Below are 21,972 nucleotides of genomic sequence, written 5' to 3' on the forward strand. Positions count from 1 at the left end.
TATCCATGATAAATCATTTTTACTTTCTGTTATACATTAATCTCTAATTAAATGTCTTCTGTGCCCATATGCTTCATTTGGTTTATTGTTTGGGATTTTATGACCTATGTAATTCATTATGACTTTTAATAGATGCCATTGAATGGAGCCCAGTTTTGTCAGTTGTCTTTTTCCGCCTAAAAGAAGTTTTTCTTCCTGCTATGTCTTCAAGCAAGCTCCCAGGAATTTTTTTTTATTATACAGAAATGAAATCCCATCTCTGTATAATATTTTTGGCACTTGATTTTAATCTCTGAAGTGGCCTGAGATAACTGTATTATGATCAGTGCTATATATTAATAATATTGAATTGAACTGAAAGTCTACATCAGTTCTACATCTGTTTATTAATGTATTTGTATTTAATGCCATTTTTACATGAAAACATTTATCTGCAAAGCAACTACATTAACTATGACAGTTAGATGAATATAAAGTGGAGGGGTTGGCTCTATTATTAATACATGGGTGAAACCTAAAGTACTGGATGTCTGTGTAGGTTCTGATTTGCCCAGGTCATCGTTCTTCTTGGTAGTTCATCTTGGTAGTTCTTGGTTCAACTGGACAGGTTTATCACTTTTTTGAAAACATTTCGTCTCTCTGGTGAGGGAAACTGGACTTACAGTATTAACCCATGGGGGGAATGGTCTGTGTAGGTGTTTTTCCATATGCTAATGACCTTAAGTGTTAGGTTCGTAGAGTGTGTCCTTGGGGTAGGGTCGTTAGTGGGTATTGTGTGTGAGTTTCAGGGTTGTTGACAAGAGGGGTAGGTCACTGTCCAAATCCTTCAAGGGAGGTTTGTTTGGTTTCAGGTGAGTCCAGGTGTGGAAGGTGGTTTAAAAATGTTTGAGAATGTTGTTTAAAATAGTGTTTAAGGTTTTTGATATGTAGTGTCTCAGACCACCACTTCCGTTCAGGGAAGGATTTTCCATTTTCACAATAATGGCTTCTTTGACTTCTCTCTCAAACCATTTGTCTTTTCTGACCAACATCCTGAAATTACTGTCATAGAAGGAGTGTCCTTTTTCTCCCAAGTGAAGATGGACTGCACAGTCTCAGCCTGATGTGGAAGTTCTCCTGTGTTGAGCTGTGTGTTTATGGAGAAGTTGTTTGGTTTCTCCTATGTATAAATCCTACATTCCTCACTGCACTGAATGGCATAGACCATGTTGCTTTCCTTCTCCCTAGGTAGTTGGTCCTTGGTTTGTACCAAAGCCTGTGTCAGGGTATTGGTGGGTTTGAGAAATACTGGGATATTGAGCTGGTTGAAAATTCTTCCTAATTTTTCAGAGACTCCCGCTCGTATGGAATGACAATCAGTGGTGTAATGGTCCCTTGAGAAGTGGGTATACTCTCAATTTTTGTCTTTTTTTCTTAAGTAGTCTGGAAATACGCCCTGTTTTAGAAACAGTGACATGTAAGACTACTCTATTTCGTTTACCCAAAAATCCATCAGTTGTATTTGCTCACTATCATACAATTATCATGACTTGACCAGGAGCAGTTTGTAGGTATTACTGGTCACAGAAGAAGCTGCATGAATGTCAAATGTATTCAACATGAGGCAAACATGGGATGCTAGCTTTTCATAACATTAGCCTACTAGCATAGTTCAGCTATTGGCGACACCATCTCTTCTCCTCTAACTGTGTAGTCATATGGACAGTAGTCTAAAATAGCGACTCATTTGGAAACCATCTTAAAACTTACCTCAGAATTACATATTCCATGAAAGTAGGTTCTCTCCATATGTGCCACTCACTTGAAAGACATTTATTCTTTCTCCTTTGCATTTCCAATAATCGCATATCTTTCAACGAGACGTGCTGTCAATCAGTTGGGGTGGCACTGGCACCTGAGGTGTCCAATCAGGTTCCAGAGATGGTCAGCACTAGTTAGCAATATTTTCCTCAGAATGACCTGCCCTACTCTGCCTCTTATTGGCTCATCAGTCCTCATGCCTAAAGTTAACCAATCTAATCAGTGAAGGCACCGGTTACTAGCTAACTAAAGGCAGAGTAGAGCGGGTCATGGCTTGAAAATGGGCAATTTGGCTCGCAGATACTACTGAATGGTGCGCATCAGGGGGATTTTAGAAGTGGGTATACGCAATACTGACTGAAAAATAAGTAGGTTCAATGCCACTGATGACAATGCCTTTTTTCTGGCTTTTCCTCTGTGTTGTTGGTGGGTTTTTGGTTCTTAGTTTGGCTTTAAGGAAGGCCCAGATAGGGTAAGCACATGTCCTCTGTCATGACAGAGGAGTAACCATAGACATTTATAGGAAACCAACCCACACAGATAAATATCTTCTTTTTGATTCTCACCACCCACTAGAACACAAACTGGGAGTCATTGGAACCCTCAACCATAGAGCAAAAGAAATTCCTAGAGAGTCTGAAGGGAAGAAGGAAGAAAAGCACGTTACGGAAGCACTGAGAACATGTAGCTACCCTAACTGGGCCTTCCTTAAACCCAAACCAAGGAACCAAAAACCCACCAACAACACAGAGGAAAAGTCAGAAAAAGGAAAAGGCATTAACATTCCATACACAGACGTATACATAGGAGAAACCAAACAACCCCTCCATAAACACATAGCTCAACACAGGAGAACCTCCACCTCAGACCGAGACAGTGCAGTCCATCTTCACTTGGATGAAAAAGGACACTGCTTTGATGACAGTAATGTCAGGATGTTGGCCAGAGAAGACAAATGGTTTGAGAGAGGAGTCAAAGAAGCTATTTTTGTGACAGTGGAAAATCCTTCCCTGAACAGCGGTGGTGGTCTGAGACACTACATGTCAAAAACCTATAACACCATTTTAAACAACATTCCCAAACAGTTTTCAACTAACAACCTTTCACATCTGGACTCACCTGAAATCAAACAAACCCCCCCTGAAGGATTTGGACACTGACCCTGAAACTCTCACACAATACCCACCAATGACCCTATCCCCAGGGACATACTCTCTCTACAACCCTAACACTAAGTTCATTAGCATTTGGAAAAACTCCTACGGACCACTCCCCCTGCAGGTTTATCAATAAAGTTTTCCCCACCAGTTATTAGAAATGAAGAAGTCTATTGGATGAGAGATGGAACATTTTCAAAAGACCAAAACCAGTCCAACTAAAATACTGGACAAATGAAAATGTTAGGAATCCTGGACTTGTATATATGTATGTGTATACATACATACATATATATATATATATATATATATATATATATATATATATATATATATATATATATATATATATATATATATACCTCATACATGAAGTGATGAATTTGACTTCCTGTCTTAATAGATTCCAGGCTACTGGTGGGGTTGTTTTTTGGTGTTTTCCTTTGTTGGGGTTTGTTGATCTGTTGTATAAAATAGCTAGCAAGTGTGTGTATTTGCATGTTTGTGGTAGCCTCTCCCCCCTCTCTTTCCCTCTCTCTCTTTCTGTTGTGTTCACTTAAGTCTGTAGTCGTACACACCCACTCACACAACAAACCACACTCCTCTTTGGTCTAATGTGACATTAAAAAAATACAAAGTACAGGATTCCACGAGCAGCATGAAGCAACACCTTCCTCTGACAACCTCTGCAGATCCCCCACAGCGATCCCAGCCAGAGTGCCTTTTATTTTCCTTGCTCAGTTTCAGACAGAGGTGGGTCCATTCTACTGCAGTTTTTAATCTCCTAAGGACAGCATGGGTGCATCGCCTCCGATCAAAATTGTTATTCTGAGAGTTCAGATGTGGACCATTTTTTAATGGCAGAGTGGTTTCAAAGGATAACATTTCAGGTACAAGAACAGATGTTGCTATCATCAGCTTTAGATACTCACTCCTTCCTGTATTTTCAATACTTCAACTTCACTTAGACTTTTTTTCCACTCATATTGAGCAAGAATGCAATTTCCAGACTATATGCTACTTGAAACAAATTTGTCAGCACATGTCTGCAATGTCCAGGACCTTGTGTCTTGTCAAATAGAGGAGAGGTGGGAGGTCTTTATAAGGGCTGTCTGTCAGTGGAGACAGTCTTGGTTTGAACTCACTCTGTGCAGGAGGAGTACATCAGGCAATACTTTGAAGAGCAGCGCCACATGACAAAGTGTCAAATTTGCTTAACAGAAAATTCCTTTCTGTGGAGTGGGATTGAATACGTGAAAAGGACTTCTTTGCTTCAATGTGTGTGACAGTGGAGTCTGGGCTTTTCCATTGTCAAACACGTACCAGATGACCATCTTTGTGTCAACCCTGATCCAGAGCAAAGCAAAGGTAAGAGTGAATGTTTCTAAAGTAACCGTAGTGCAAATTCAGATAAAGGCTCATGGTTCAGTGCATGCAAACAGCAAAGCATGCTGGTATTATTTGAAGTCTGAAATTTGTTGTGTGGTTGTGCATTTTGCTGACCTACAAACATCATAGAACTCGTCTAAAAAGCAAATCATGTGATAAGTGACATTTGCATCATGTGCTTCAGTTTCTGCCACATACCATTCAATAGATATTAGATTATATTCATTTGATTTTAAGTCATCATCAGTCACTAAGTGGCATACCAATAACAGTCAAAGACCAGCGATAGTCTTTGAACATAAACAAACCTCTTTCCTTCACATCATATGTTCACACCACTTTTAAAGTCCAATTTGCATCACAGTGACTATATTATGTAATTCATGAACCTAAACAAGAGTTAACTGTACAACTCAGCATTGTATGAGGAACAGACACTAGCATAACAAAACCACATTTCATTTCTCCAGAGGTTTTTAAAGAATCGTCTTTTGTGTTTTAATGCATCTCAGAACTTACCAAACAACAAATCAATCATACTTTATTGCTTCAGTCCAGTGTTTCATCGGCACCTCTGTTAACTATTTGAGAACCAGTTGTAAATGTTCAAATGGATGTAAAGGTCAAGGGAGTTGTACCTCCCAATGCGCACATTTTACCTGCAGTGTGACTAACATATGTTTATTCTCACATTTGAATTTAGTGTCAAAGAATTAAATCCATCTGGATACGATTTTACTTTAATAGTTGCCAAACGGTACATGGTAGCTGCTGGCATCATTCACTTCAGGGGACCTTCCTTGTTGCTTTACTAGGCTTCTCTTCATGGTGAAGAGGCATATTGACCATTACTGGAACTAATCAAACTTCAAGCCAGGTTCCACTGAGGTCTTGCACCTTTTAACATCAGCCTATGCAGCGCTGTAAATGAAACATAATCCTTGGTTGGGATCAGAGTCAAGACGCAGAATTCTAAAACATAAATGTGCATGGGTGGGGAAAAAATTCCTTAGGGATTGTCACAACATTAACCCAAAAGTTTTTTCATGTATCTGTTGATTTTGCAAGATATTGTAAAATTAAAAAGAAAAAAAACTCTGGATAATGTTTCACGCTGACTTTTTGGGAAAACGAGAGCTGCACTGATGCATACCATTCAACGGCTCTCATGTAATTACAAAGACATTCCTTTTAATTTAGCTGTTTCTCTAGTAAAATAGTTTATTAGAAGGGTTTGCTGCAGGAAAGCTTACATTTGTAATATTGCATCGTAGGAGAGGCAGTTTAATGTGGGAGTGATTACTTTGTTTGAATGCTGTTCATCATTGAATAGAAAAGAAGATGTTTGGTAAAAAAATATTCACCCTGAGTGAGTCAAGTAAAAACATTCATGCTGGACATCCATATTTGAATGTTTTTTTTTCCAAATCTGAGCACAGAAGTGGCCCACATGTGTGAGACAGCTCTTTCTCCAAGAAGTGACTGATATGAGGTTATGCCTTATGTCAGTTGCAGGTTAGGTGTCTGTGTGTGCTTATGTTCCTGAGCTTCCCTCTGACTATGGCTGAGATCCCTGGTCCATGCAGACACTCTATCACGAGGGAGCACCTGCTAACAGTTAGACATCTGGTAGGTGTCGATTCAACATTAGAGACATTAGAAAGTGTCTGTTAGTTAACACGGTCCTAGCTGAAACTCCCTGATGCTTTTGCAGATGGATAACCAGTTGAGAAGTGGCTGCTCAATAACCTACACTTTCATAGAACGGAGAAGTTTGGTAAGGTAACTTTAGTTTTTATGAGGTCTGTTTCCACTTGAAATGTTTGATTCAAACTTTCCATTTACTGCTTTGTATTTTCTTTTCTATTACCTCGTGCTCGGATTCCCCACAGAGCAAATGCTGCTTTGTAAAAGCTGCTTTACCCTGGATATTGGAGCTTCTCACCACCCACTTCAAATATAGCAGGGGTTCAGTCAATGATGGCTACGTTCAGTCCCTGAGGGCTCTCATACTTAACATCTATTCTCAGAAATGTGTGCCGCAGATAAATGAAGAGGTTGAGGTGAGTGTCTATTTTTTTTTTTTTTTTCGAAGTAGGCACAAGGTTTTTATTAAACCAGAAAAAAAGACTGAATTTTTTATAATATAAAACATGATGCAGAAAAATGTGATATGAGGGACTGTCTGGAATGAAGAGATAAATCAAGAAAAAGCAACATATGTTTGAAAAGACTGGTCTGTTAAAGTTCACCTTTTGTTCTTTTTATTTGAACCTGCCTTAGGATAAACCTGAGAGCTTTGAGATGCTCTACAGAGGGTCTCCTTCTGAGGCTCTGCAGAGGGCTTCAGAGGTGCTGTCAGTTTACTGGGAGCTGGTGACGATGAGTGATGCACCAGTCGACTGGACATGTCAGCATGAATACACAGAAACATTTGGCTCTTCTACAGACTTCCCGACAGAGTCTCCCTCACAGCATTTCACAGGTGGGAATCTCTGTCTGGAAAATCCCTGGTGAATCAGACAGTTCATCACTTATGTCTGGGGCTATTGAGATAACAGGTCACATGTCCCCTTCTCCACAGAGAGTTATGATAGGAACTCAGTGAAGGCCTCTCAGAGGAGAACAGTCAAAAACATGTACACGCTCGGCTTCATTATCACCTCTATCTGTGGCGGACTGCTGTTGATAATTACTCTCTACTGTGTCATCACACAAAAGGTACCAGAGCTTCTGTTTTGTTAATTCGGAATTCGCATGTGCCCTAGTAAAGCTGACCAGGGCATTCCAGTCATATTGCAGTAAAGTAGCTCTTGGTAGTTTGGCTGTACTCTCGGGGACACTCCCTTTACCAGCCCATTCTCACTAGTAGATACAGAGCGTAACAAAACATGGTGGAGACTGGACTGTTCACATTTCTGTGGCATTTTGCACCAGCATAAGCGTCTAACTGCAAACTGTTTCTGCCCTTTTTCACATTTGGGGTAACTTTAGCATCATCAGCTGCCAATTAACATAACATGCTTAACGCGGAATAGTGGCTTTGCAGCTGGCTATTGCTCAGAATCCACTTTTGTCCTTATTAATTAACCCCAAACTATAACCATGGTAATTTACAATTCAAGTAATTTGAATTATTTTCACTAAATGAATTAAACAGAAACCACAGTGCTGTAATACAAAGTCAAGACACAACGCAGCCAAAAACTTTACAAGATCTTAAAGGACCCACTGAATGTGCTAGATGCAGAATATTTTTAGTTGTTCCATAAAAGCTAATAATATGTTCATAGACCAGCCAATATAGTATAGTAGTATAATGAGTAAAACATCTGTGCATTGATGACTTTCCTATGGAACACAGTGGTGACAGTTTTATATAAGTCTCTTTGTATATTTAAGAATTAACATGGACATATATGACAATATGTAAGAACCACTTCCAAAAGTGCAGTCAGTTAAAAATAATTAACATTGATTGAATTAGTCATTTTAAACTGAAAGGTGGTTATGTATGAAAACATTAATTTGCACATGCACAGGAGGTAAACTAAAAAATACAGTAGAAAATAAGGCACATGTATGAAATATAACATTTAGATATTGAGTATTTTAAGTGTAATGCATAAATTCACAGCCATCCTTTTGCAGCTGAGGGTGATAATCGCTCAGGGCTTTTATAACCCCAATTCCAAAAAAGTTGGGACTAACCTAAATAAAACAGTATACAATGATGATTTGCAAATGGTGCTGACGAGTGGACAGAACAATGTATTAAGTTGAATGGCATGATGCGTGATCATCAGGGAGGCAACATGGATGCATCACACTGATCCATCTGTCCATCCACATGGTTTACATTAGCATCTGTCAATGTACTGTCACATTAGAGCGGCAATCAAAACCAAGCATGATTCTTTTTGAGTAGCTCTTTTAGACAACTATGAGACTTTTCCTTTGTAAAAACTTTTTTTTTTTCTCTTATTCTTTTTCCGTTGTCTCCCTGAACAAGCAGTTTTATTGTAATATGTGCCGTAATCACTATGATTAGTTAAAACCACATATAACAGGAACAGATCAGGTTTCTCAAAGACTGGTTTTGATTAAGGTTCAGCTCTAACAGGCAGGTGCCATGTGGACTTCTAAATGTTAACAGGCTGACAGATTTCAGCCAAACCGTGGTAGAAGATGAGGAAAAAATGGTGCACAAGCTGTGATTTTGGTTGCATCTTTAGCACTTGTAGAAACAAAAAACAAAACCACACCAAATCTTACTGCTGATTCTGCTGGAGGGAAAATAATCTCTGTCATAAATCAGTTTCAGTTTATCCAACTGAGATTTGTGTTCCCAAATACCAAACCTACCTTTGTAGACAGCTTCAAAGTGAGGGTGGGATTCACACATCATTTGTTTGTTTTTCAGACAGTATATCATAGAAAAGACAGTGTCAAATAAATGGATGGATAATTCTTAAATGTAGACTCCTGGCCATGTTATCTTGCTAATCAGGCTTTCAGCTGATTTTTCTTTGCTTTTCAGTGTATGTTTCACCATCTTTGTTCACAGTGTGACTACAGAATGTTTATTTGTACCTTGGTGAAAATATCCATAAAACAGAAAGCAATACAGTGCATGTCCCAACAAGGACAACAATTGTTGATGAAATGAAACTGTCAGACACAGGACTTAAATATAGGACACAGGTTTGATTCCTATGTACGGCACTGACTTTATTGGTCACAGTTTAATTTGGCAAAAATTGTTTGAGTGAATATAAACAACAAAAACACTTGCTGGAAAAGACCAGTTTGGGAAAAGGGATATGGGTTAAGCTGATATTATTGCAACATTAACCACATGTTAGAGAAGTTTTCAACTTTTCTACTTCTCAACCTATAAACAGCAAAGGGAAAAAGCATAGACCCTCTTTGTGGTGTTATTTATCAGGACATATTAAAAAATAATCTCTCTTCATATTTGCCAGATTCTATTATTAAATCTAACTTCAAGTGTAAAACAGATTCCACTATGTCATTATTTATTTTGAAAAATAAGGTAAAAATCGTGAAGCATGAAAAATTCTGTATATCATTACAAGTAGCATGAGGATTAAGAGGGTAAGTAGCAGCACCTTACTAATATTTACCTTCTTATGCCGTACTTGCCCTTTATTTATTGATCACCCCAGACCACCTCAATCAAAAGTAGAAGTTTTAGCAGTTTGCCGATATGGGGTATTCAGGAAATACCTGGAAATACTTGCTGTCTTTCAATCTGTCAAGGGTTTTAAGGCCATTCCCCAACTATTTGAAGTAAATCATTCTATGGTGAGAAATATTATTCACAAGTAGTAAACTTTAAAAGCAGTTGGCAACCTTCCCAGGAGTAGACGTCTCAGCAAATTCACCCCAGGTTCCGACTATGCAACACTCTGAGAAACTGTAAAAACACCAATAGCTACATCCCAGACTCTACAGGTATTAGTAATATATGTTACTTGTTAAAGTTCATGACAGTATACGTAGAAAAACTCTTGAAAAAGTCTTGTGTGGAAGGGTTGCCAGGAAAAACTTAGTCTTTCTAAAAACACATGGCAGTTTGGAAAGTTGCATCTGAACAAACCACAGCAAAGTGATGTGTTCACATGCATTTCATACCAGATGCCAAACACAGTATAGGAGGGGTGATGATTTTGGGCTTGTTGAGAAGACACAGGGCGTGGGCACCTGCAGTCATTAGCTAGTTTTACACAGAGATCCGGGAAGAAAAGGTGAGATAGTGATCCCACCTTTTTTCCACCAGTGACCGATTTCCACAGCCAAGCCAAAGGAATAACAGAGGTGAGATAGGCTGGACTTTTACACAGCGGACCTGAGTTCTGGAATCAAAGGGGCGGTGATGCAGCGCAGCATGTAGTGTGACGTATAACGTGCGGGTCAGAAACACCCCGAGCATAGCGGTGTTACTAATCTCTCCAGAGTCTTTCACCGTTCCACAAAAGTTAGCATGGATAGAGTCCTCTGCCCGAAGTGACAACAGCTTGTGGATCTCGGCGTCTCCCCAGTTCGACATCTTTCTGGTTGCGTTGATATGTTTGTTTACATGGTTCGCACTCATTTTTAAATCCCTCTGACGCAGGGGTCGCACACACAAAATGTCATCAAAACATCACACCGTGGTCGTGAAACAAGAGGTGTTCCTTTTACATAGCATTTTGGAATCATGATTCCACCTTTATCACGGCTCTGTTACTAACTCTAGAGGCGTTACAGAGCCATGACAGAGGTGGAACCAAATGATCCCACCATTTCATTTACACAGACGTCATTCCGGAATCAAGGCAATTATATTCCCGTACAGAAGTGATGTGTAAAATGGGCCACTAAGTCGACATGAACTCCTCTGTATACCAGAGCATTTCAGTCAAATGTAAGACCATCTGCTAAATCTTGGCTGTAAATGGGTCGTGCAACACACACAAGTGGAAGCTGGAGTTAGATTTGCATACATTTAAAACCATTATGTCCAGATGTGCAAAACTATGGAATTCAAAGTGGGTGTGATTTTTTTTTTTTTTTGGTCATGATTGTAGATGTACAACCCAAGATAAGAAAGAGAGAAATTGGTGATATTAAAGTTGTATGTTTTCTCATACTCTGGTCACCTCCATTGGATTTATAAATACACATCCATTCCTGTCATTTTAAGATGCAACACAGAAAACAATAAGTTTACACAGGGGCAATTTAGGGCTAATAATGAGTTACAATAATGAAACAAGCATGTGATTTATAAGGGAAGATGCAACCTGGTGATTGTAAACATGATTTGAACAAAAGCTGCATCGAGTCCTTTGGGGATAAAGATCACCAGTTTGCTAGAAATTATCAAAATGCTAAGAACAATTGCTAAAAGATAGGAAGGGATTGGGGTATTTCAGATGCTACAGTGCATAATATATGTAAACATGCAAGGAATCTGGATTGTGCATAAACTGAATATCTATGATTTCTTATCCTTCAGATGACAAAACATCAAGTCAATCTTTAGCTGATAAAACCATATGGACTGAGGATTGCTGTGATCAACCTTTGTCAAGCACTAAAATAAACAATAGCATGACTGATAGCATATGAGCAAATGGTATGTCTGTCAACACTGCATGTGAAGGCATAATTAAGGCGTAATTGCTGTTTTTAATTAACATTACTTGTATACTCACTAAAAACATATGACTAAACAGAATCCAAGGCCTAAACACTGCCTGAGCAGGGTGCCAGAATTAAAAAGATCTTTCTTACATTGAACAGATGTAACAGATGTATTTCTGTGAACAGTAATATGAGATTTATTTGGATGCATACAACAATGAAACATCACAAGTAAAACAATGCTTTGCGATGTCAGATCACATTAAATGATAAACCATAATGGTGAAAAAATTGTTGTGTCCTGGCTGCCATCTGTATCAACTGCATAATGGTAGCGTGGATCTGTTTTTTATTCTATATTTTAAACATTTTTATATCATGAGTAAAACAAAAGTAACCCCATGAACCCAATTGTTGTTTATTCTGTGTTAAAAATGTGTAGACTGAAGAAAATAGTTAACTATGAAACATTTAACAAGAATGCCTTAGATGTTATTGCTGATTTACTGATGCTTAATCTGAGTATGTTTTGGAGAAAATGGAAGCAATATCTTTTAGTGCTTTAGTCTAATTCTCTTGATGTTTTTTACTGACAACCTGGAAGCAAACTAGAAGTTGCACGAAGGCCTGAGCGGAGCCAAACACACTTTTTTGCAATCAAAGCCAAACAAACTAGGTCTTTGAGAGAGCCTGGTAATCCCATCATCACAGCACAATTTCCATGCAGTGGAAAGTAATGTGTCAAACTCATAATGTGTAACTTAAGAAACATATAAGACTTCAAAACACAAATTCTTCTGGCGGCAATTCACTTCAAACTGACCCGTGACCCTCCTTAACTGACCACCCACCTCCTGCCTGATGAGAATTAAGATCAAGCTTTGCTTTGTCTACTGGGGTGAGCCGAAATAACATAAACATTGCATTAAAAAGAAACCGAGCAAAAGTTATCTTTTGACTGTGAAATGCTAACCTGCTGAAGGTGGGAAAATGTTTAGGTTGCACAGTGGTCATCAAAGAAATTCCACTTATCATAGAAAAATACTACTATATATCTAAACACACAAAGACACTTAAAACTATCCGTAGAGCAAAAGTTGGATCTGAAATGCCCTTTTATAAATTCCCTGCTTTATCATTTTTTGCTGAAGTATAACTAAATAGATTACATGGATTTCAATATTTACACATGACCTTGTCAAGTGTCTGCCTTGTGATCCTTCATTTGCTCCATTCTTGCTCTTTGTGCTTTACTTCAGATACTTTACAAAGTGAGGTGTGTGTCTGTTTTCTGTAATGACTCACATCTGCATATTTACCAAATTCTTTTCTTCCCCAAACAGAAAACCCAACCCCCTCACAGATCAAGATCATTCACAAACCTGAGGTGAGAACATTTTTTGCTATGTAATTGAAATAGTCTGTGTCTCGGTGTTTATTGAAGGCTTCCTGTCTGTTACCATACAGAGATCTGCAGGACATAGAGCTGCAGGAGCAGTAATGTAAGCGTGGTCTTCTCAACAACTTCAAAGGAAACTGAACATTTGGAGCTGCCACAGATTTAGAGGCCTGAAGAATTATGAACTGTAATTTTGAAGTATGACTGTAGTCATACTTTAAAGACGTCTTTGTTTCATTATTCTATCTTTTCAGGCGACAAAGAGCACATCGCCACATCAGCAAAGCACTTGAGAAGTTGTGCAGTTGATATATCTTGTAAAATTTTTCATATCAGTGTTGTGTGTGTAATGCATAATGGCCACTTATTTAATCTGAGGCTTTCCTTTGACTGAGAGCAAAGATGGACCTTATTTGGTATGATATGCTATGTATATTATGTTTATGCATTATATAGTGCAGATATCTTTTCAAGTTCACTAAAAAGTTTTATTTTTGCACTTTTATGTTATATTGAACAATGTGTCTCTTCTGACTACCACTTAACCCTGTGTTTGTAATGTTGTTTGCCAAAAATGTCCACAAGTTATTTATTAGTTGATTCTACTCAATCACATATTGTACAATACAAGTTATCCATCAGTATCAAATGAAAATATATGTTTCTCCTGCATCAAAATAATAAAATCAGAGGAGGTAAATATCTTATTAAAGATAACTTGTGCCTACATCCTGTTAAACTTAGATTGCAACACTTTATGAGGAGTCAAAAATGCTTTAATCCAGGCCAGAATAGTCTTTCCCACTGCTCTGTTGCTTATTTTCTTTTATTACCAGCCTGCACTAGAGATGAATGCAGTTTTACAGGTTAAATATTTTAGGACCAATTTTCAAAGGTTATAAGCAAAAGTTTGCACATCCAATTGTATTGCAAAACAATGTGAAAAGTTTCAATATGAACTCTGGAGAATATTCAGTTGTTTAGTCAAACACTTTGAACTGTTGTTACTGCCAGAGACGTGGCGAAACAATGCACACCAGCCGCTGCTGCAGTTTTACAAGTATTCTTTGCAAAGGGTGTGACAGGCAGTCTTATGGGAATATCATGCTACTGTAGCTGACAGAAATGCGTGTATGATATATTAAACATTTCTACCTGATTCAGGAAAATTAGAGGGAGAGAGATGTCAAGAGATCAACACATGTACATTTACTGATGTTGTCATGACTTTTGGTCGTGTTTACTAAGGGATGGTCCAGTCTCATGTTTGATCAAAATGAATTGCACAATGTCTGAGTTTGAGAGGGACTGAATAACATAATGTGTCTCTGAGAGGACAACATCAGTAAATCCTGTCAGAAGATCCCATATGTGATTATGTGCATGTGTGCTGGCAGGAAGTGGAGGGGAAAGAAAAAACAAAGACCTACATGCTCACATATTCAACAAACCATGTGTTGCCTGAAACCTAAAATGATCTATAACATAGTTAATTTTACAGGCTACTGCTTATCACTGTGTAAACCACTGTTGCCCTGGCAGTCATCCATTCATTCTTTATCCCAAGACACTTCGCTATTACAAAACAAGGAAAGTATTTCTATAATTCAATTTAGTGCCTTTCTGCAGAGGATTAAAGGCAGCTGTGCAAGATGAAAAGGCAAGTTGTCTTCAACAACAAATATGTGGAAACTGTTTAAGTCCAGTCAGAACTGTCAAGAGGGCAGACGCCCTTTTCTCATTCCCAAACACCCCTTTAACCTCCAAATTAGAGCCACTGGAATTTACTGTTGTTTCTAAAAATATATTACTGTCATAAGAAAGACAATTATCTGTGTTGAATATAACATGAAAACCACAGTATGAAATAGAGAGTGACACCACACAGAAATTACATGATTAATAGCTTTTTTTTTGGTAAATGGATACAGACTGAATTTCATTAGCTCGCTTGTAACAATTTCAGTGGTTTAATCTGTCAAACAGTGATATAATATGTAATACATATTAATCTGGAAATTACATCTTGAAAAGAAAGAAAAAGGAGGGGTTACCATTATTCAGCAAGATTATAAAAATGCAGAATAATCAGATTAGACCAGCAGTCCAGAAAACAACACATAAAAATGCAATTCAAAGTCTAAAGAGGCTTTGAAAAAGAATACAGGTCATTCATTAATTACAGACACAGAAAAAAATGATGTTCAGTGAAGTTTAAATGTTGAAAAAAACACACACACAGAACATCTAACTAAATCCTGTTGGAGTGATTTTGTAATCACCAGAGTCAGGAAGTGAGTTAAATGGTTTAGTAAGTGACCTAAATGGGAATAATGATGAGGGTGAATCCTACTGTTAACTCAAGCTACTGTTATATCACCTTAGGCCACATGGTGGAGGCAAAGATCCAAAGTGAATCTTGTTAATGATCAGGGGATTTACACAGGTTAGACATTGCCAAACATAATGCTTACAGCAGAGTCATTAGTTTCAGCTGATTCATACAGAACATATTCAGCCAATAACCTGCAACTAATGTTATGATTAGTTGCTGTCATTGATCCCTTGTTTTTTTTTTTTTTTTTTTTTTGCTCTATCACATATCTCCATTATCTGGAAACAGTATGCTTCATACATGGTATTTCCATTTGACTAATACTGGAACTGTTTAATCATTTGCAATGACAACATAATAATATTACAAAGCCACTAAAGTTGAAAGGACAGTGATCTGTAAATGAATAGAGGGAAAATAAGAAATAGCTGTGGCTGCTACAAAGAAAGCAACCCCCTGTATGAGTGAGAAACTGCAGTATGAGCTAAACATCAATAAAAGCAACACGTCGCAAACAGTAGGCTGCTTCAGCAGGAATGTCTTTGGCATTGATCTGATTGGCGTCCAACCGGAGCATTTTCAGCATGGAGAAGGTTTTCATGTCTACAGTGCTGCAGAAACTGCCCAAGGAGAACTCTGCAAAGAAAAACAACACAGGGGATGAGCACATCTGTATGAAGGAAGGCAAGTTCTCCATGAGTGTGTCATACTATGAGTCATCACAAACAATAACCACTGTTTTCACAGTTTGTACAAAATCAAACCAAGCTATTAGTCACCTCCTCCTGAGACTCATACTTATATTAAGAAAATGTCCTCCTCTGTGTGGTTGTGAAGCTTTTGAAGACATTATTTAATGATTTCCAAGTCATTCTAAAATGTGAGAGTATATGTGTAGGAAAACAGTTTGAGAATCACCCCAAAGTGGTGAACACTATTTAAATTTCCTCCTTCTGCTGACATCTAGTGGTTGAAAGTTTCTTCCTTTTAATAGTTTAATCCCCGCCCTAAAAGTGTTGTGCACTGAGACGTCACTCTTGGGTGTGATCAGAAGTGCAACTTGAAATCTAAAATAATGTAAGGATATTAAACATTACTCTAAAATGAATGTAGAATTGTGTAGTAAATTTAATAAAGATTACAAAACTGGATTTGAAAGTACTAAATTGTCCCTGTTAATCTTAGGTTAACTAAATATTGGTAAAATGAAAGGTACTTTATATGTTTGGTGGGTAATGTAGAAGTACTTTAGTGCTAGTGATGATTTGGGAGATTTTGTGTTATGAATAAGCTATTAATTTTTTGATATCCAAATTAAGCAGATTTATATGAACATAGTTTTATAGAATTGCTGGAACATAAAAATCATGTAAATTTATGAAAGTGTGTTTGAGAAAAAAGTTAAAATTACTCTTAATAGCATTTTTAAACATTACTATTCTATTTCTATTTCAAAATTTCAAGGTTACTTTTGTAGTACAGTAACATTATAATGCCATAGCACAAATATTTTAAGACATAGGTGACTTTAAAGGTATAGAAGTGTGTCCATACCTTTGATTGTATTTGCTTGCAAATAAAGGTTCTCCAGGTTCCGACTGACTGTGGGGATCCTCTCCAGTTTATTGTGGGAAAGGTCAAGCTCAACTAAAGTGCTGATATTGAAGACATTGGCTGGAAGTCCTTTATCGGTCAGCTTATTATGGGCCAACCGGACAAACTGCAGCTTGGGGCACATGCTGAGAAAGCCTGCTGGTACAGCCTCTATGTTGTTGAACTCCAGGTACAGCTGCTGCAGCCGTGCAGGCAGGTTCTCAGGGACTTTCTTTAGCTTGTTTTTTCTCATATCCAGCATTGTCAATGACTTCAGTCCCTTGAAGGCACCTCCAACATCTTCTATAAAATTTGCGTGGAGTTGAAGGTTGGTGAGGTTGGTCATTCCCTCAAATGAGCCAGAGATCTTTGAAATCTTGTTGTGACCAAGTCGCAGGTCTGTGATGGACTTAGGCAAGTTGGGAGGCACACGGGTAAGCTCATTGTGGTTCAAGTAGAGTCGATCCAGATTTTTGAGCTTGCTGAAAACATTCTTGCCGATCTTGTCTGAGCTGAGCTGGTTGTGGAACAAAACGACCCAGATCAAGCTTGTAGCATTGTCAAACACTCCATCCTGGATGCCTGTGATCTGGTTACGCTGTAGGTAGACGTACTTTATATGTGAGGGGACATAAGGAACATGTTGAAGGTTGCGGTTATGACAGTACATAGCTGTAGGGTAGGCTGAGGGGCAGTCACACTCCAGGGGGCAGTCCATGTCCTCAGCCCACCAGCCACCACTCCGCCAACGTCCTCGCAGATGGGACAACCACTGGAAGTTACTGTAACGCTGTCCAATGCTCAGATCCACTAATCCCATTATGAGGAAGAGCACCACTGTCCGCATGATCACAGGTTGGAAATCCAGGCAATAAAACAGATTAACACTAAGTCCTGGTGAAAATACTTTGGTTCCAATGCGAATTCAGTTAATTTGAGACAGATTTGCTTTGCTCAAAACACAATACAACCTCAGTGTCCAACAGGTATCATACACCTACTAGTTGGTTGATCAGAGCTGATGTCTCCACCCTTGCTTACTCCGCCTGTATCCCTCTCAGACTGAGTAGGATATGTTGTTGGTATATGGTAAATACCCCCCTCTCTGTGCAGACACAGCTCCAGCCACAGAGGCTAATTAGAGCACATACATTTTCCACTTGTATGCAGAACCTGCACTGTAACATCACCTCCAGCCATGTCAGTATCAATCCCATCTGTAAACCAGTGCACACATCTGTTTTTTAACAACCTTGTTTTCCTTTGCTATGTCATGCCTTATCATTAGCCAACCTGCTCCAAGACTTGCACAGTGTTTATTGCTATGATGTGAAGGTTAGAAAGCATGAGGGGGGTTGTGGTATTGAACATTTATGAATTGTACAAGATGCTGTAATAGGTGGCATGTTGCTCATAAAACAGTGCAGTTAAATTAAAGTTGCATATGTGACTATAAACCCCCTGCATGCCTTTGGTATATGATGTACGGAATATTTAACATGAACTCTGTTGCTAACCCTGTTATTTGTGAACAATCAGTCTCCTAAAGCATTTGTTCCTTGCTTTCTCTGTTCCTGCATGCTCTAGGTGCTAACTACTGCCAATTACAGTGTTCAACCTGTGGAGAAAGTTACCATTTACTTGTCCTGGCGCCGACAATGCTTTTGGTCAGAGACATGGAGATTGTCTTTGCAATGGGCCTTGCCTTTCATGTCTTCCACAACGGAGAATAAATTGAATCCAGAGCTTGAAGGATCTTTTTTCCTATCTGTTTCATTTTTCCCTTTGAAGACAAAAATGACAACGCTTACTCGGAAATGGCTGCTGTTCAACAAGAAATGGACCTTAGTAGCCAAACAATTGCTTCCCATTGGTGAAGAGAGGGAACCTAAGGATACACAGATGGGACTCTTTTGCACAAAGTACTTGGCACATTTTTAGTCACAGCACTGCATTCTTTGCACAAAATACATCTTTAGTCTGAAAACTATGACCAAACAAGTAACAAAAACTGTATTAAAAAAATATTGTATTCAACACATTTCTTCAAACTAATGCTACAGTACATTTTCCTTTGTTAATGAGGCTGTGGTGTTCTCCATGTGCTGTCAGCATTAGCTTTTTCTGTACATCTTCAATCAGAGGAGTAATAATCAGTGGAGGAAGTTTCCAGGAGAAAAATTACCCTTTAAAAATGTTATTGTTTGATTTATGATTCAGCTAGGGTCATCCGACATGACTTAATCTTTAATATTATTATTCATGTTAATATTTTATATCTAGCATGACAGGTTTTCTGTATGTGACAAAGCCTGTGTTAAACCAGGATATGAAAAACTTTTATTACAACATCATGCCTAATCCAAAGCATTGTTCTCCAAGTGTCATTTCTTCATGATTGGACAGGAAAGAACACAATAAAAATCAGCCTGGAGCTCTTCAGCTGTTGAAAAATACTAGGTAAGTTCAAAGACTTTTTCTTTTCACAAATTAATTAAATAAAAAAAAAAAAACACAGGCTGGACAGAGGTATGTAGAGAAGGTAATGCTAATTCAGAACATATTTGTGGGGGGTTTTTTGTTAAATTTTTCTCAAGAAATGGGGACACATGAGTTGACTCCTGTATGTTTCATCTCAAGAACCACATTTGAAAAATTGTAAAAAAAAAAAAAAAAAAAAAAAAAAAAGTAAACAAATAAAAAAGTGGTGCACAACAAACCCCACCCCTCGCACATATTGTAGCTTATTTTGGCATCGATCCAGCTGATGTCATCCTGTCTATGCATGTGGTGATGTCAGCATATGAATTGCCTCTATATATGTGCCAGGTTTGAAGTAAATTCAAACCAAAGTGATGTTTATATAGACATTTGAAATTTTGCCCATTATAAGTAAATAGAAGAAGAAAAAATATTTTAAAAAATTCATGACAAACTTAAACTTTGACCTACTTTTCCCAAAATGTAATCACATCTATTTTGAGTCACTGGCAATCTATAAACCCAGTCTGGAATGAATTCAACCAATAGTTTTGCTCCTTTACTTTCACATCTTTAAAGACTGGGATGTTTCAAGGAAAGTAGATGTTACTGTCTGAAATAACCTCAGCAAGAAAAAAAAAAAAAGCAATAAACAAGCTGTCTCTGGTAACGATCAGCTGAAAAAAACTGAAAGGGCACATGGTAAATGTTCTCAGCAACACCCTCAAGACAAGAGTCCCTTTTAATGACTCTAAGAGCTGAGAACAAACTTTCAGGAAAAAAAAAAAAAAAAAAATCCTTAAAGCAATTTACGAGCTAATGCTGGTGTAACTCACTTCAAGGTTTTAGTGCATAAAGATAAAACCTCTATCAAACTTTACACTACATATGCAAGTAAGAAATCTAACAGTAAATTTACCAAAATGCCTACTTGGATTTCTTTAATTTGTATAAATAATAAAAATGATAATAATAATAATTAAAAAAAAAAAAAAAAAGCTCCATGATGTATTTATGTGTATGACTGAGAATGGGAGTGTTCTATTTCTTTAAAAAGCTGTGTGTGTGTTTTGACATTAATATGATCATTGTTTGCAGGTCATGTCCTTCTAATATTGTCAAAAAATATCACTTTGAATATGCAACATGCAGTTATTTCACTCAAGATTCATGCAACACACTGTGTAAAATATTTATGTATACAACAATCAATCATATTGTTTCAAAAGTGTGAATTAAACCTCTCCATAATCATTAAATCTACAAGAATTAGTCAAAATGTTGTGACTGAGTGACAAACTGTGCTTCCATCTTACCTCGTCCCACATATGTTGTTCCTCATGCAGTTCGTGTGAAGAAGTGTTTGAAGGACTTCTGCTGCAGTCAGGGGAGAATGTGATCTGTATAAGAGACAGAAATACTGCAAACATGTTTTTAAATCTGCACATGGTCCAACACATGCAACCCAGGCCATTATTGTAAATGACAATCAGTTCTCAACTAATTTACCAGGTCAAATAAGGTTAAATAAACATGTAAGCCAAAAGGGAGGTGCTTCTGTTATGATTGATGGATTCTGTGATTCTCATTTTCTGGGTGGAATTAGTTTTCAATAAGAGGCAGATCAGTAATTTACACTTTGTAAATATTTACAATTCTCACACCTGTACAACCCAAAAATAACTGCTATAACTTGATAACATCCAGATAATACGTGCAATAGATATTTACCTTGAAGTTAAGTAAAATGATCTGCTAAAATCTGCAATGACGCTTATGACCTTTCACAAAATTTTGTTTTTACCTTCACATCTTACAACTCACAACTGTCTAAATGATAATAATGAGGTCATAATAATTAACAACAACTTGGTTTTTGGGTGGTTTCTTCACTAAACTCTTGTAACGACCATGTTCATCTGTACAAACAGCCCCACAGGGACACTGGATCATAATAGGTCATATATTGTCAAAAAATATCCCTTTGAATATGCAACATGCAACTTATTTCACTCAAGATTCATGCAACTCTCTCTCTCTCTCTCTCTCTATCTATCTATCTCTATAATAAAAACAAATAATAAATAATCAACAAAATAAGACAGGATAAAAACATCTAAAAAACCTCCAGCAGACAAAACAAATGAGTCACACATTTGTATTAAAAGCCAGTGCAAATAGTTGTGCCTATTAACCCAGACAAAAACCTCTAATGGCAACCAAAGCATCTACTGATCTAAACTGTTTAATACCTGTTGATCCATTAATCCTATCAAAAGATGTAAATAACACTGGTCTACAAGGAAAATGCTTCCAGAATAAAAGTAATGAAATTTTACCACATGAGAGTCACTGATAAAAGAAAAATCAAGTAAAAAATGCTGGTTGGCTGAACTTTCCAAGATACAGCCTTGGGTCAAAATGTGAAATTCAAGAATTAACGAGAGAATGGGTTTGACTCAAAAGGAATATTTGTCTCAGAGCTACAAGATCTACTTCAAAACACTGTCTGCACATTAGAATACATTCACTTTACAGGTTCTATTTAGTGGAAGACTTATAAAACTATTATATAAATGTACATAAACCAATATATATGTGTAATAACAGTTAATCATATACCTTGAAAACATCAGCAAACCGGCACTTTTGTCATTTATTTTCCA

General features: G+C 37.6%; 2 protein-coding genes across 4 annotated transcripts; one reads left to right on the top strand and one right to left on the bottom strand.

Moving 5' to 3' along the window:
- Positions 1–4,102: 4,102 nt before the first annotated feature.
- Positions 4,103–13,541, top strand: csf1b (colony stimulating factor 1b (macrophage)). Of its 3 annotated transcripts, XM_030139306.1 has the most exons (9): positions 4,103–4,325; positions 5,856–5,975; positions 6,061–6,123; positions 6,239–6,409; positions 6,630–6,831; positions 6,931–7,067; positions 12,842–12,885; positions 12,966–13,000; positions 13,152–13,541. In XM_030139306.1, exons 1-8 carry the CDS (start codon positions 4,284–4,286, stop codon positions 12,997–12,999), a joined length of 813 nt encoding a protein of 270 aa, XP_029995166.1. In that variant the 5' UTR covers positions 4,103–4,283; the 3' UTR covers position 13,000; positions 13,152–13,541. The 3 variants fall into 3 exon arrangements, with proteins under 3 accessions (XP_029995166.1, XP_029995168.1, XP_029995167.1); XM_030139308.1 differs by lacking the exon at positions 6,931–7,067; XM_030139307.1 differs by having other exon boundaries at positions 5,862–5,975; positions 12,966–13,541.
- A 2,175-nt stretch (positions 13,542–15,716) lies between these two features.
- fmodb (fibromodulin b) lies at positions 15,717–17,678 on the bottom strand. Its single transcript, XM_030139645.1, has 2 exons — positions 16,787–17,678; positions 15,717–15,868 (listed from the first exon to the last, which is right to left on the bottom strand). Exons 1-2 carry the CDS (start codon positions 17,670–17,672, stop codon positions 15,717–15,719), a joined length of 1,038 nt encoding a protein of 345 aa, XP_029995505.1. The 5' UTR covers positions 17,673–17,678.
- Between the last annotated feature and the right edge of the window lie 4,294 nt (positions 17,679–21,972).

The sequence above is a fragment of the Sphaeramia orbicularis genome, chromosome 7 (genome assembly GCF_902148855.1).
Source record: "Sphaeramia orbicularis chromosome 7, fSphaOr1.1, whole genome shotgun sequence".
NCBI classification, from domain to species: Eukaryota; Metazoa; Chordata; class Actinopteri; order Kurtiformes; family Apogonidae; genus Sphaeramia; species Sphaeramia orbicularis.